The 16,263-nt window shown below is 33.6% G+C and overlaps 1 protein-coding gene across 1 annotated transcript; it reads right to left on the bottom strand.

Moving 5' to 3' along the window:
* Nucleotides 1–209: 209 nt before the first annotated feature.
* On the bottom strand, nucleotides 210–7,751 carry LOC102614883 (beta-amyrin synthase-like). Its single transcript, XM_006468053.4, has 18 exons — nucleotides 7,659–7,751; nucleotides 6,724–6,947; nucleotides 5,208–5,393; nucleotides 4,639–4,728; nucleotides 4,324–4,521; nucleotides 4,124–4,208; nucleotides 3,849–4,015; nucleotides 3,554–3,745; nucleotides 3,326–3,439; nucleotides 3,114–3,233; nucleotides 2,888–3,010; nucleotides 2,689–2,787; nucleotides 2,319–2,378; nucleotides 1,747–1,937; nucleotides 1,458–1,635; nucleotides 1,216–1,296; nucleotides 954–1,037; nucleotides 210–713 (listed from the first exon to the last, which is right to left on the bottom strand). Exons 2-18 carry the CDS (start codon nucleotides 6,925–6,927, stop codon nucleotides 600–602), a joined length of 2,286 nt encoding a protein of 761 aa, XP_006468116.2. The 5' UTR covers nucleotides 6,928–6,947; nucleotides 7,659–7,751; the 3' UTR covers nucleotides 210–599.
* Between the last annotated feature and the right edge of the window lie 8,512 nt (nucleotides 7,752–16,263).

Below are 16,263 nucleotides of genomic sequence, written 5' to 3'. Positions count from 1 at the left end.
TTATAATTATTTAGCAAATATTGGTATTTTATAAGTCAACTAAACTATTATTTTACATATTTGATGTAGTAAGCTGTCACAATTTAATAACTCTTCTAGTCATTTGTTATTTTGACATGGAGTAGGGAAAGAATAAAAATATTTACACTTTAACTAATCACCCCCAAGAATTACTTGTAATTAGGACTCCACTGGATATTGATCATCTGAGGGCAATATTTACAATTGAATTTATTTGACTTAATTAATTTAGCACTCACTCAATCAATTTTTTTTCTTTTCACTACAAAACTATTACTTAACAGTAAGTAATTCTATCGAACCACAGCCACAACAATTAAACATACTTCTAATTAGATGCGACTCATTTATCAATTATTTATTTATTTACATAATGAACAAGATCATTCTTCTAATAAGTGCAAGGCAAGTAATTGGATGGCCATATTTGCTGAATTTAGCAATTATTTGAGACTTATTTTGCTCCATATCTCCATTACAAGTTATGCAGCAGTTCCATTTCTCAACATGATTCCATACATGAAAATATATATACGAATCTTTATCGGCTTATTATTTCCAATGGAGGAAAAAGCTTTTTAATTAGGCAGTGGAACTCTTTTGCGATACTCTGCTAAAGCCCTCAATGGGAAAATATTCCTGTATTCTGCATAGTGTAACATGCAGTTTCTCATGAACACTCCCATAATTTCCTGCAATTAAAAAAATTAATCAATAATTAGCAAACATTTGATGTCACTGAAGCCACTTGTTTAAGCATTTGATAGTATAAGCATCAAGGCCAAAGCATTTTTAAGTGGCTTTTTTTAACTGATTACTCGAGTTTAAATTTTGGAAGAAATAGGGACTAAAACTTCATTTGAGCCTTCTCTACTCCTACCTTTTAAAAATAAATAAATAAATAAAAATTATTATAAGCACCAATTTTTTACCTGTTGCGGGAAGTCTCCATTTTCCAATTGTGAGTTGATCAACAACTTCACACCACGATGAATAGGAGTTGGGTCTCTATCAGCCTATTACAAAATAAAATATAAATTTAAGTTCAGTAGTTAACAAGTCTCGTGCTAATCTGAGCCGTTGATCTTTTAAAGATATAGTTTGTGCGCATTTATTTTCTTATCCAATAGAAATATAAAAATTAACGTGACTAAAGCATAATGTCACGGGATGAGTGTTAATATATAAACTGACCTGCCCAGCACTAATTAAACTAAGAACTGCCAATGCGGTGTGTACCACTGTTGATCTCTTTCCTTCAAGAGGTGTATATATCTGTATCAACAATGAGAATCAAAAGTCAGCTAAATTATTTTAAGTGCCAGTATACTATATGAAAAAACTTAATATAAATACATATATGTTATAGCTTGAGCCTAACGGTTAAGTAGATATGTCTACGGACGCACGCGCCATCACTAGTATTGTGAAATTACCTTATTTGGGCATGATTTGTAGCTCTCTCCCCACCCACCGTCATCACTTTGTGCATTTAGTAGAAAATCAACTGCTCTTCGAATTGCAAGACAATTGTTGTAAGTCTTGCCAGCAACTTGCAGCCCTCCAAGAGCAAAACAGGTACCATATATGAAGCAAATTCCCCAATTTCCATACCTATAGACATAGACATGTTTGCTCATTATGCTAATTTCTCTAGCACTTTGACGTTAATCGAACAGAAATGTTACAAAAGGCTCAATTAATGTTAAAAAAAAAAAAATTAACCATGAACCATCAGCAGTTTGTTCGTCTTCGATGTAATGCACAGCTTTCACGATGAAATTTTCAATCTCCTTTTTTCTATGATGAGGGTATAATTTCTTAAACAACATAAATGCTTCGATTGCTGATGCAGTGCATTCGACGTAAGTGTGCTCTACTATAAGGTCCTCAAGAAACTCCACCGGATTTAGCCACTGCAGAGGAAAACAGATTACAAAAACTATTGTATCATTTAGGATTATAATAATAATGCTTACAATGAAAACTAAGTTCTTATTTAGAATTAAGACTAGACAGCTGTAGTTTTTAAGTTTCAGGACTAAAGTATTTCATAAACACTAGCTGGTGTACTTTGAAAGTTAAGTTGGTTTAACTATATAATTGCATGACAAAAAATCTATTATATATTTACTAATTTTGTTAAGATTATTATTTAAAAATTATATTTATTATATACTATTAACTTTTATTGCATATATATAATTTTTTTCTCTATAGCAGCTGCAGCTTAAAATGTACAACACCTCAATACCAAATAGAGCTAAATTGGTGTGGTGTGTGGTTTAAATTGTTACCTCCAACAGCAACGAGGCTCCAGCTCGCTCCCAAACTGCTAATCCACCAGTTTTTTCATCCTACAATAAGTTTAAAAGATTATTGAACGATATTGAACTAATAAGAATTAGAAGAAGGGTAAATTTCACAAATTCACTATTTTCAAATTGTCCTTTTTATTTTTAAGAACCTCAAATTATGCCTTTGTTTGGTCAAAAGATAAGGAGAAAAAATAGAGGTCGGTTAATGAATTTTTTTTTGGTATTCTTAACAAAAATGTAGGGCAAATTTAGGTTTTTAAAAATAAAGATAGCGATTTAAGGTAGTTAATTCATGAGAGGATAATTTGAAATTAACTCTACAAGAATTATCATACAATTTAAATGTCACCTGAAGAGAGAGTAAGAAATTAACAGCATCATATAGTCTCTCAGGTTCCATTTTCTCGCCAACAATTTCTGGTGGCATCAGTGAGAGTTGTAGGACACACTATGAAGATACAAGAAACTTTTGTTAGGAACACCATGATTGGCATAAAAGATTTGGCTCTAAACTAGCTTTAAGTGGTTGAAATAAGATATAGAGCTACCTTCAAACCTTCTGCGGTACAATCTGAAACTTGCCATCCGTGATCTTGATCCGAAAATGTCCATGCTCCTTTAGAAAAGTGTCGAAAATTGCCTTTGTAGTCACCTACTGGATTGTCCCTAATCTTCAAAAATTTCAAAGGGAATGTTTCAATGAAGAGCAAAGTAATTGGAGGGGCCGGAAAAACAAATATAGCATGTATTAACATAAGGATTTGATTATGAAACCTGAGCTTTCTTCAAGTAGTCGTGTCCTTTACCGAGTACAGATTCAACTTCGTCAGCAATATTGCAAGCCATCAAAGCTTGAAGACCAAGAGCAGTATCCCATGTTTGGCTGCCGAAAGTCTGCATAAGGATGGTAATAGTATCAAATTTAGCTATATATATTGTTAACTTGTTAGTACTATTGTATCGAATACGAGTACTAGTGTAGCAACCTGAACTTTCATTCCGTCTTCCCCGAGCCAAATGTAATCTGCAATCCTATTAAGATGCTTCTTAAATGCAATTCCGTTTGGATCTTCAACCCAACAAGCAAGCATACACAATGGCTGTTCAATTCGAGAGTGGTAACTGTATCAATTGGATCATCAACGGTACACGCACAAATTGAAAACTGATACATGTTTTCCTTTTGTTCTGCATTATGGTAATAACAACATTACCTTTTCCACACAGCCTATGGTAATGTACCGACTGTTGTGGTCCTCGTAATGAATGAACTTCATTGTTTCTTTTAAAGCCTTCTGTCTGATAAGCTTGTTCAAAGGCCAACGAGTTAGGAGAGGCTCGCTGGCTAAGTAAAGCGTATCCCAAAGTAATTCCTGTACAAAAGGATGGGGATAGTAGAGATCCTCCTGTAATAACAATTTCGCAAATTTAATAACACTTGATCAAGATAAAAGCATCAGTGCCTAAAAATCAAAATATAACGAGAACACTAAATGTTAATAAAATCACCTTCGAGCAGAGATGGCGAACTTTTCTCCAGTTGATTTCATTGTAAGGCTGAGTGTGAAGTTCTTCCCTCAATTGTTGAATTAGTGGAGTGATTGGACCAACAAACCTTTTCCCGTATAAGTAAGACACGGGCATGTAAACCAGTCTACAATAGCACCACATTTTTGCTGCATTTACAATTCATGTAAGTTTTCAGAATAATTGACCGTCAAAGAGACAGAAGCAAATCCTCTGCCCTGATCAGAGGTATCTATTGAATTACAAAATGAACATACATGGATGAAGTGGAACAAAGGAAGGCAGGATCCAGAACTCTGGGGGCATTGGGTTGGTGCCAGACCATTCAAATATTCCAAGTATCTATAGATCACAGTGCAACGGAACAAAATAAAGAGAAGAATGAAAATTAAAATTTTGATCATTAAATATTTCTTGGCGTGTAAGTAACTATTAATTCATATATGATCAATCTTACTGAAAGCCAATTCTTTCCCCAAGAGGGTATGTAAGTGACACCACCATGGTCGCGAATCCATTTACGAGCTCTAGCACAAGCATTGTTTTCTCCATCATTGGGTCCTAGACCCAGTAAACGCATGCAAAGGTAGCTGAAAACTGTACCAAACATGCTGCTTGGAGCCTCTACATGTACTCCCCAGCCACCATCTTCATGCTGCAGCACAAACAATATCGTCACAATATTAGATACATGTATATAAATGTGTGTGACCAAAGTTTAATAAATAAGCTCAGTTAAGAAAACTAAGAACATTAATTATTTAGCAAGCACCTGATGGTTGTACAAATAGCGAAGAATTTCTCTGCGATGCTCAACTGTGAAGACAGTGTTAAGATGACCTGTAATGTACAAGCAGAAGACCTGAAAATTTTCAAGGAAATAGAAAAATTTGAAAGGTTAGTTGTCTAAATTCTAAAATAACTAATAAAAGGACAACAATAGGTTTAGTGAAAATAGTTACAGAGATCCCATTGTTTCTAGAAATGGTCACATAGACACTTTTTAAGTTTGTTTTGTCTTTTGGCTATACTGACCCAACTATATTTTGGCAAAGGAAATTGACACACTATAATTTTCAGCTTTTACCATACTTCATACTTTCCTGATGTCAATTATTTCACAAAAAAATTCAATCTAGTCATAAAGTAACTACATTTTGCTGTTAAAATTTTCACATCAAGAAGTAATAGAGTATTCTATAAACTGTGGGAAAAAAGTGACAAGTTACCAACAAAAAATAATAAATAAATAAATAAATAAAGAAAGAGAAAAAATCATAGATAAAGTGACGTTCTCCCTTTCTCATAATGTGAAGGTGAGGTTGAAAAGAAAATACTTACAAATGGAGGAAGAAAATACATGGGGCCGGCATTTTCAGCAGGCCAATGGCCGTCGCTAGCTTGTATAGCTGAAAAGTAATGAGCAGCCCTCTTCATTGCAGTGGTGGCAGTTTCATATGTGATTGCTTCACCATCCTTGACCTTGACTTGAGGAATTCTTGGTTTGAAATTTTTCTCTCTCAGAAACTGTTTTTTTTTTTTTTCAAACATAATTAAATATTCGATGAGAAAATAGAGCTCTTTATTTTTTGGCAAGATACATAATTACTTCTAAAAAAAAAGAACGAAAAAGGATACATAATTAAATATTTCAGATAATAAGAACGGAGATTACTCTTATTTATCTTGTTGATCTTTTGAAAAAAAATTCATAATATTTATTCAATTTAAATCCTAAAAGACAATTCCCCACTAGTTGGTCGGCACATGCTTCTTCTCTATTAAGGTCGAAAGTTTGAGTTTTGAGTATGCCTATAAGAGACATTTAGTTGATTTTTTATATACTATTTTTTTTGTAGTTTCTAAAAAACGCTGAAGTAGTTATAGGGCAATATGGAAATCGTGGGGCAGAGTAGAATGTTAGGTCTCTGGACGAGTGTCAAAAAAAAAGTCTAATACTGCCATAATTAGCTGTGAGACTCTGACTTCCGTCGTTCCCCACTTTCCCTTTTGGAAATAATTGGAATTAAAAGTTTTTTTCTTTTTCTTTTCTGGGAATATGTGGGATTAATAAAGTTAAGTTGTCCCCCACCTGGAAGTCTAATACAGTAATTCTACCATAATTAGCTGCGAGTCTCTGACTTCCGTCGTCCCCATTTTGGAAATAATTGGAATTAAAAGTTTTTTTCTTTTTCTTTTCTGGGAATATGTGGGATTAATAAAGTTAAGTTGTCCCCCACCTGGCAGTTGGGATTACTGTTAAAATAGGATTATGGTTTTGAACAAATAAGTTAATTAACCGAAAATCCGTTTAATTTTATTCATTTATTTTAAACAGATTACCTTATAATTATTCTATTTCAGTACTATTTTTTAAGTAGGTATGGTAGGGTAATACTTTCTAAGAGTAGATTATTTAATAATCCATAAGAAAATGAACACACTTTTAAATTAATTAATACGTTGTCAATTAAATCATGGTCCACAGCAACAAATTAATTAGTTAAATGTCCAGAACAGTATATGACGCATATGATGACGAGAACAGTACTTCCAAATAAAACACATAGTTGAGTACTACCTAACTTTGAAATTCACATTTAACGCATGCAATTAATTTGTTTCTTAATTTCAACTTACTTCCCAAATTATTTAAAACATGAACGCAGCTTCATATGCGGTTCAAAAGATTAAGGTAAATGGAGGTCGTTGTATTGATTAAAAATTTTTGTCTTCTCAATGAAGAATGGGGATAGATTGATGTGTTTTTAATAGGTCGCGGAGGTAAAATGAAGTGCATGAATTTATAAAAGCTGGTAAATTGAAATTTAGACGAAGTAATTTATTAGTTACACACCTGTAAGCGCCAAAGAAGATCACCCGCCGGCTTCACATTATGTCGATTTTTGTAAAAACTTTGTCGAGCTTCTTCAACTTCAGCAAGCTCTTCTGGTGAGCCAGCATTTGGATCAAACTCCCATATTTGCCTCCCGACAAAATTGTTTGTTGTAAACATATATGGGCTGTTTTTGTCACCCACTGCAATCTTCAGCCTCCACATATTTGATTCGATCCTTATTTCTGTTTATACATATAGTTAACTTTACGGTATAACTATATAATTTATAGATTATGCTTTGATGTTAAAAAAAAAATGATAGAAAGACGAAGAAATCTAATTCATTATATTCATGAAAATTAAACTTATCTCTCATCCTCGATTTTCTTGTCATTATAGAGCTACAATAGAATTCGAATATTCGCCGAACCTATAAGTGTTCTTCTACTTTAATTACGTAAGTTAACATGAGTGATTTTCTTTTTTAATTTTTTGGGAACATAAATAGCATATACCAATTTGATCGATTAGTACTAAGTTTATAGAGCTAGATGAATCTACCGACTTATTAAAATATGAGTTTATCAACATTTTCTGATACTTATGATTTGTAAAACGTCCTTTAAAAAAACAATAGTAAAACGTACATGATAATAATTAACCAAGTTTCTACATGATCAATCATAAAGAAGTTCTTTATTTGATCTGCATACAATAAATGTTTAATTAGTTGTCATTTTTATAAAATGTGCACATCCGAAAGTAGTAACAAAGAATAAAAATAAAACAAAATGGTTTCACTTTGCAGATATGAAGATTTTACATATACATATACATATACATATATGTATACACACACACACAAACACACAAAATAAAGCTGTGTAAAAGAAGGGGAAAAAATTTAAACTCATATTAATGAAATCTAATAAGAGTCATATTGAAAAGCTTACGAATTTGATCGATTTGGTTGCTAGGAGCAAGAACTGAGAATGTTGGGGTTGGCTAAAAAAGCTATACAAGGCTTAAATGCCACTCTATGCATGGTATTATGGTCCAAAGAAACTCTATATATAATGAAATTATAAATCGGTAGATAAAGATAATCAAGTGTCGCAATGAGAATCCTTTTATTTAATATAGCCTAACTTTGACTTCTTGGTGGTAATCACGAACATAAGTTTACAGAGTACGCCAGATTTGAATTTTCTGAATGAATATTAGTTTTTTTATTGGTGGAGCCGTTGCAAATTATGATGATTTCCACTATGAACCTTTATAAAGTTGATTGATTTGTATGCATATTTGTATAACATCCATTTAAAAAAAAAAAGAATTGTAGAACGTGTTAACCCACGCAGGGGTGGCTTTAGATATAGGCGAACAAAGCAGTTGCCTAAGGCCTCATATTTTAAGAAGACCTCATATTTTTAATATTTCTTTAATAATTCTCTAATTAATAAAAAATTTTAATATGTATTTTAAAAAATCAAAAATTTTATTAAATATCTATCTATTCTTAATTATCCTACAATTAAGAAATGTTTGATAAAAAAAATCTATATTTCGGAACCTTAATTTTAAAGAAATATAATTAATAATATGATTTAACCATTAGTTCATGCATTATTAATATTTCTAAAAAATTATTTACCTTTTTAATTATTCAATGTTAAAATCTTGACTTTTAGTATTTCTTTTAATTTTTATTAAAAACCTTATAATCTCAAGAATTAGTAAATGAAAAAAATTTCTTGTTCTTTTCTCTACAAAGAAAATTATTATATTCATTGGTTCATTTAAAATAATTGGTTTCTTAAAATATAAAGTCCGTTTTTATTTTTGAACATCAATTTATCATTTCAAATTTTTATATTCTATCATTCTAAATATTCTATTTGAAAATAATATTGTCTTTATTTATTTGTTTGTTTGTTTGTTTTTAATGGTTTTAATGGAATACAAAAATATATCTTCTTGACTATTTTTTAGGTTCTATTTTTAAAATTTTTTATCTTTTTTTAATTATTGTTGAAATTCAAGAATAAAAGATGAAATAAATTTTGATCCTTTTAATATATCTTTGAATATTGAAATTATAAAATAAATAAAGGCCTTATAAAAAAATTTTCGCCTAAGGCCCCTCTGACTCTAAAGTCGGCCCTGAACCCACGTACTATGAAAGTTACTACACGATCAACCCACGTACGTGTGAACCCACGTACTATGAAAGTTACTACATGATCTACTTACCATAAAAGGAATTCCTTACTCGATCTAGCTACTTACCATAAATGTTCAACAGTTATTTTTATAAAGAGTAATGATACAGCCACAAACTCTTGTACAAACTTATTTTGTACAAACTGACGTGGCATGATAAGATTGGTTGAATTAAATATCACTTGGCCCACATGATTTATTTTTATTAATTTATATTTTCATTCAACCAATGAATTAATGTCACATCAGTTTGTACAAAATAAGTTTGTACAAGAGTTTGTGGTTGTATCATTACTCTTTTATAAAACGTGTCGATAGTTGAAATATAAATAAATAAGGTGAAGTAAGAAAAAATTCATAACGCAAATGTTCACAAAGTAGTCGTATAAAGTTGATAGATACAAAGTTGTGTCACCCATTTATACAATATTGTATCATGCTTGAGTTTAGAGTTGTCCACATGAACATATTTATGACATGATCAACCGTATAATTAATTATATATCTGTACTGATTCTTATATTTTATATTTTTTATCCAAAAGAGCTATGTTATTTTTTGTCATATTTTTAAAAGTATTAAAATTTGGACCAAAATCGATTAGGGTTTTAATAGATAATAAAAATATTTTTAGAAAGAATATATAAATTGTTAGTATTTTAGAATTTGGTTCCAGACGTACTCCATGAACTGAGTCCGTATTAGCCCAAATTTAACATAATAATATATTACAGCTCAAATTACTACCATGATTTAATTATTTTTGGCACATTAAAAAAAGTTGCTGCCTTAAAATTGCGTCCTTTTTAAAACGATTTTAACCTTCATTAAAATTGCACGAAACACAAATAATTTCCTTGCTAAAAGCTCTCTTCACCCACAAGTATATGAATTTTTTCTTTTTATCTGACAACTTTTGATAACCATGTATCGTGCGGCTTTAGGTTTTAAATTAAGGTGTAAATAATCATGCAAAGTGTCACGACTCGCTTATTTCCTTGCTGAATCGTGCGGCTTTAGGTGCCAAATCAACTTTCTTGGCCCTAAGTCAGCCTAGCACACGTAAAACATTGCTAGATTCAAAAGTAAAAAAGAGTATTTACTTAAACTCTCTCAAGATGGGAGAAAAGAACTCTTATTGCTCAAAGGAAAGCTTACAATGCTTTGTGTGTTGAATTTCTTGTGTGTTTCTTGTGTGTCTTGGCCAAATGAGGCCTCTCCTATTTATAGAGTACGAGGAAATGTCTAGACAGTGCTCTAGAACTATCTTCGCTACCACTTAACTCATTAATTACATAGAATTATCTACAACGTGCATAAAAGCCTCCATAATTTTAGAACCTTCATGGGTGGTGACACACACCAAGGCTCGGCTGAAATGCTTGGGGTGTTACATTCTCTCCAGCCTAATCCGGAGACGTCCTCGTTGACTCATTGTGGAAGTCCTTGATCTTATCTTGGAACTGCCACAAGTTGTTTGTGGGCTCCCAACTTGCTTCGCTCTTAGGTAGACCCTTCCACTTGACGCAGTACTCTTGGCATGGCGGAAAACTCTTTTTTTGAACAACACAGTCGGCCAAAATATTCCCCACCTCTTTGTCATACACCCTTGCGTTGCCGAGTGGAAGGTGCTTGAACTCTCCTCCCATCGGATCTTCTGTGTCCCCATAGTATGGCTTTAAGCAACTAACATAGAAGACTGAATGAAGTTTAAACCAAGAGGGCAACTCCAGCTTGAATGATACGTTGCCCACCCTCTTAATAATAGGAAATGGCCCCTCATACGACCGAACAAGGCCCTTGTGCAGTGAGTGGATAGATTTGTGTTGTGACAGTAGAATCTTGACTAGCACCAAGTCCCCCACATTGAACTTCACATGTCTACGTTTGTTGTCCGACCATTTCTTCATTCGCTTAGTTGCTTTGTCGAGGTGTGCCCATGCTATATTCGCTTGCTTATACTAGGACTTAGTAACCTTTTATGCCGCGGGACACCTCCTAGTATAGCTCATAATGAGCGTGTGTGGTGTTACTGGCTGCTGTCCCATGACCACCTCAAAAGGGCTCCTAGGAGTAGCTTTACTTTACTGCAAGTTGTAAGAAAGTTGAGCAGTGTCCAGCATTTTTGCCCAATCGTGCCTGTTGGCGCTCACACAATTCTGCGAGTATAGCTCAAGAAAAGCATTCACTCTCTCCATAAGCTTGAACAACTCAGTCCAAAAACTCCCAATAAACTAGCTGTCACGGTCACTAATGATAGATTTTAACAGTTCACCACATGCTTAAAGAAAAGCTCAGCGGTGTCCTCTGCTGAGCACTCCTTTGGGTTGGGAATGAAAGTAGCATATTTGGAGAATCAGTCCACCACTACAACAATAGTTGCAAACCCCTCGGATTTGGAAGACATGTTATGAAATCCATCAATATGCTTTCCCACGGTCGACCTGGAATGGGAAGTGGCTCAAGTAACCATGCGGGACATTGTTGTTCTGCTTTATCTTGCTGACACACAAGACATGTCCTCACGAACTACTCCATCTCATCCTGCATTTGAGGCTAATAATATGCCCACTCTAGCAAAGCTTGTGTTTGCCTTTGTCTTAGGTGTCCAACCCACTTAGTATCATGACACTTCTTAATCAAGTTCCGCCTCAAGTTCCCCCACTTCAGAACATAAATGCGCTGTCCCTTAGGGGTGGGCATTTTACCCGATCTGACCCGACCCGACCCAATAAATTTCGGGTTCGGGTCGGATCGGGTCGGGATTGAAACCCGATCGAATTAAAATTTACAAACCCGATCGGGTTGTGATCGGTTCGGGTCAAACTCGACCCGATCCGAATACCCGATCAGGTTCCCAAAAAAAAAATAATGATTTCTGGCATGTGTCTGTACTCCTTATTGAACATATTTCCCTCTCCATTCTCCAACAGCAATCGAATCACACCAATAACCAATCCAAAAAGTTGGCAGCCATTCTGTCAAAATTCTTCTCAGAGACGTTTTAATAAAGAAAATAAAGTTGCCTTAGATGGCATTTTGCAAGTGCAATGATGTGGACACGAGCTGCACAACACACACAAACGCTGTAAGTGCACAGCACACACACACGCTGCACACAGTCACTCAACAATTCACTCGCAAACCTAACACACACACACACACTATCAGCCACAACTTCACAAATCACAACTCACAAGTTCACTGTCAACTGTCAAACAACTATACAAACACAAACAACTGAACAAGGCAGCCGCAACCCGCAAGTCTGCAACCAGCCACCACAAGACGTGATCTGTTGCTGCCAATTGCTGAAATCACGATCTGTTGCTGCCAAGTGAAGTTGCGACCAGCTGCTGCCAAGTCAAACCCGTCCAGCCGTGAGCCGTGAGCCGTCCGCATCTCCGCGATCTGCTGCTGCCAACTCCCAAGTGAAGCCGCGATCTGCTGCCAAGTGAAATCCCGTCCGTCCAGCCGTGAGCCGTGGCCACCAATCTGCTGCTCGAAGGCCGAATCCTCTCTACCCGAACCCGATTTTGAAGCTTTCCGGTTTCCACCTTCCACTTTCAAGCTTCAACTTTTTTCAAGTTTCCTAAGTCGTTTCGTTTCATGGTATATATGCACTATATAATTAATTAATTATATATGCTAAATAGTTTATTATGTAATTTAGTATTTTTTTATTATTTAATTGTTGTAATTAACTAATTATGTATTTATAAATATTAGTAATAAAATCAAGGAAATTTTGTTAATTATTGAGCTCATCAGATATTATTTTTTTTCACATATAAAAAGGAATTGTTGATTGGTGGGTTTTGTTAATTGATAATTGTTAATTGTTAATAATTGTTAATAATAGTTAATAATTGAAATAATATTAATTGATAATTGTTAATAATTGTTAATAATTGATTTTTTTATGAATAAATTAGCACATTAGGTAGATTAAATATTAAAATTAAGTATTATGTTGTATATATTTTATAATTATAATGTGTTATGTAATTATGTGTACTTGTGCAGTAGCTTCAAGCTTTCAACCCTAAAAAAATTAATAAATTCAATTAATATTTTATTATATGTTAATCATCCGTTAAGTTGTTAAGTACAAGTAACTTGGACTTGAAATTAAATGATTTAATTTATAATAAGAAATAAGATATAGATAGACAAATAATATCATATTATTATGGGGAATGGGTAATTGGATATTATAAATTAATTAATTAATCATGAATTTCTTACTTTTTGTTTATGGAGCATGAACAACTTGAATTGAAATTACTAATTTTTGTTTATGGATTATGTTAATAATATTTATGTGTTTTGATTTTTGAATTAATGATTATTAATTATTATTTTGATTTAGATGCTTGGACACTCAAGATCGAATTCGATGAGTGACGACGAAGACCAAAGTGTACAAATGGAAGGAACCCATAGAGGAAAGGAAAAGGCGAAGCGGAAAAGACCGCCAATGAAGAAAAGATCGGCAGTATGGAATCATTTCACTTTACTTGACGATAATCCAAACAAATGTATGTGCAACTATTGTGGTAAGCAATATCAATGTCATTCAAGGCTTGATGGGATTACAAATATGACAAGGCATATAAAGACATGTGAATCATACAAGACATTTCGGGCACAACAAAGTGGAAGTCAACAAAATTTGACATCCGAGGGCGGCGAAGAAAATGCAAGTAATTTGGTTTTGGGTAAAGGATGGAGTCAAGACGCGTGTCGAAGGGTAGTAACTAAAATGATTATTATGGGTGAGTTGCCGCTCAGTTTTGTAGACAATAAAGGATTTAGGCATTTCTGCAGTGTAGCTATCCCTCAGTTTGTTATGCCATCTCGAAGAACAATTGGTAGAGATGTTATGGAGTTATTTTTGGAGGAAAAGGCAATGTTGAAGAGTTTGATTTGCAACAACAAGCAGCGAGTGTCTCTTACAACTGATTTATGGACTTCTGTTCAAAACATGAGCTACATGGTGATTACAGCTCATTTTATTGATAGTGATTGGTGTTTGAATAGGAGGATTATTAGTTTTAGCGCAATCGAAGATCATAGAGGGAAGTCGATTGGTAAAACGATTGTGGTTTGCCTACAAGATTGGGGGATAGAGAGGTTGTTTGCAATAACTGTTGATAATGCCACTGCAAATGATATTGCTGTTGGTTATGTCACTATACAGTTGCTTAGTTGGAGGAATGATGGTGCACTTGTATTGGCGGGACAATATATGCATGTGCGTTGTTGTGCACATATTTTGAATTTGATTGTTGTTTCAGGATTGGGAGAGTTGCATGCTAGTGTTATCATTATTCGAAATGCAGTGAAGTACGTGAGATCCTCCAGCATGAGGCTGAGGACATTTAAACAATGTACTGAGTAGGTGAATTGTCCAAAAGGAATTGTTGTTTTGGATTGTCCTACCAGGTGGAATTCCACTTATTTGATGTTAATAACTGCGCTGAAATGGATTTTGCTAAACATATTTTTAAGATCATTTTTGGCAATGATAGTTTGATGGTTGAACAAATGACCAAAGCAATGAAAGACTTGTTGAATGAGTTTTATGAAGCATATAGTGCATTCTCAGCTAGTTCCACACCATCGATGTATGGTAAGATTGGTCTTAGTGGCAACTATGGAGGTACAAGTTCTTCTCAACATTTTACAACTGAAGCTAATTTGGTGGATGTTGCTGGTGGTGAATATGATGACGCTTTTCAAGTATCTCGTCCTTTCCTTAGATATGCTAGGAAGGTTTCTGTTCAGAATGAGAGTAGAAGAGTAGTATCTGAGGTGGAAAGGTACTTGAAGGACCCAGTTGAAGATCCCAGCAATCTTAAACTTAATGTTTTGCTTTGGTGGAGGGTGAATGGATCGAGGTATCCAATTTTTGAGAAAATTGCAAGAAATGTCCTTGTTGTTCCTGTTTCCACAGTGGCATCTGAGTCTGCCTTTAGCACCGGGCATCGTATTATTAATGAGTATAAGAGTTCTTTAACCCCGGCTATGGTTAAGGCATTGATATGCACTGAAAATTGGCTGCAGTCTAAACTTTTTGCTAATCCCGTCTACAACCTCCAAGAAGATATCAAGGAGCAAATGTTTCATATGGAATTACAATAAGGTAATGTTTTTAATTTTTTATCATACATTAAATACATAATATATTTAAAATACATTATAACTTTATATAGAACATCTACATGCAGTCATGTACTTGAGTTATTAAGTCTAATTTGTAATTGTTTTAGTTAGACAAGTTGAAGTTGATAAAATGTTATTATTGTCTAGTATTATTATTAACTTGATTTGGTGATGAATGCCATAAAATAAGCATGATATAATAGAAATATATAATCAAGTGTGTATTGAAAAATTTGGTAAACATATATATTTATTTGTAATTATAAATTTATAATGATATAATAGAAATTAGAAAGATTGTAACACCCCTTTAGCTTAATTAAAGATATGAATTGGATTTATTTATTTGTGTTTGATGTGTAACCTTATGAATTTGGTTTATTTGCTCAATTTTTTATATGAATTGAGTTTGTTCATTTGGAACGTGGCTTAAGGAAAATATTTATTGTACATTTTCTCAATCTTTCTCTAGGCAATCGGCACTTGAACTTGGAGTTCAAAAATTTGAATTTAGAACTTGTCAAAGTGCTTGCATGGAGCCATGGAGGAACCAAGGTAGAGGAACCAAGAAAGCTTATTTAGTTTTAATGTTTGAACTTTGAACTTTGTGATTTATGTTTCTAAACAATTTAATTTTGTGACTTTGTGAGTTTGTGTTTCAAACTTTTAAAGACTAATATTGGGAAATTGTGCTTTGGACTTTGTAAGTTTATATTAATTTTAACTTTTATTAAGTTTGGAACTTTGGATTTTGTTGATTGACCAAATAATAGTCCTAATTCTACCCTCCAAGCCAATAGGCAAATAATCCTATTATAGCATTTTAACTTTATTCATTTGATTTAATAACATTTTCTTTTCTTTTTTTCAGTTGAAAATTAGTAAAAATGACTACAATTAAGAAAAATGTCTTAAAACTTTCATAAAAACTACAATAATAGGAAACAAAAAGAGCTCAAAATTGCATTAACCGAATTTGACCTGAATTGACCCGATTTCAACCGACCCGAACTGACCTGATTTGACCCGAACTAACCCGATTTGACCCGAACTGACCGGATTTGATCCGAACTCAATCCTACCCGTTTTAAATCCAACCCGATCCAACCCGAACATAACCCGAATTATTGACCTATGTTCGGGTCGGGCTAATAATTCGGGTTATGT

Source organism: Citrus sinensis, chromosome 7, assembly GCF_022201045.2.
Source record: "Citrus sinensis cultivar Valencia sweet orange chromosome 7, DVS_A1.0, whole genome shotgun sequence".
In the NCBI taxonomy this organism is placed as follows: Eukaryota; Viridiplantae; Streptophyta; class Magnoliopsida; order Sapindales; family Rutaceae; genus Citrus; species Citrus sinensis.
The sequence above is the reverse complement of the archived record's forward strand: the minus strand, read 5'-3'. Positions and strand labels throughout refer to the sequence as shown.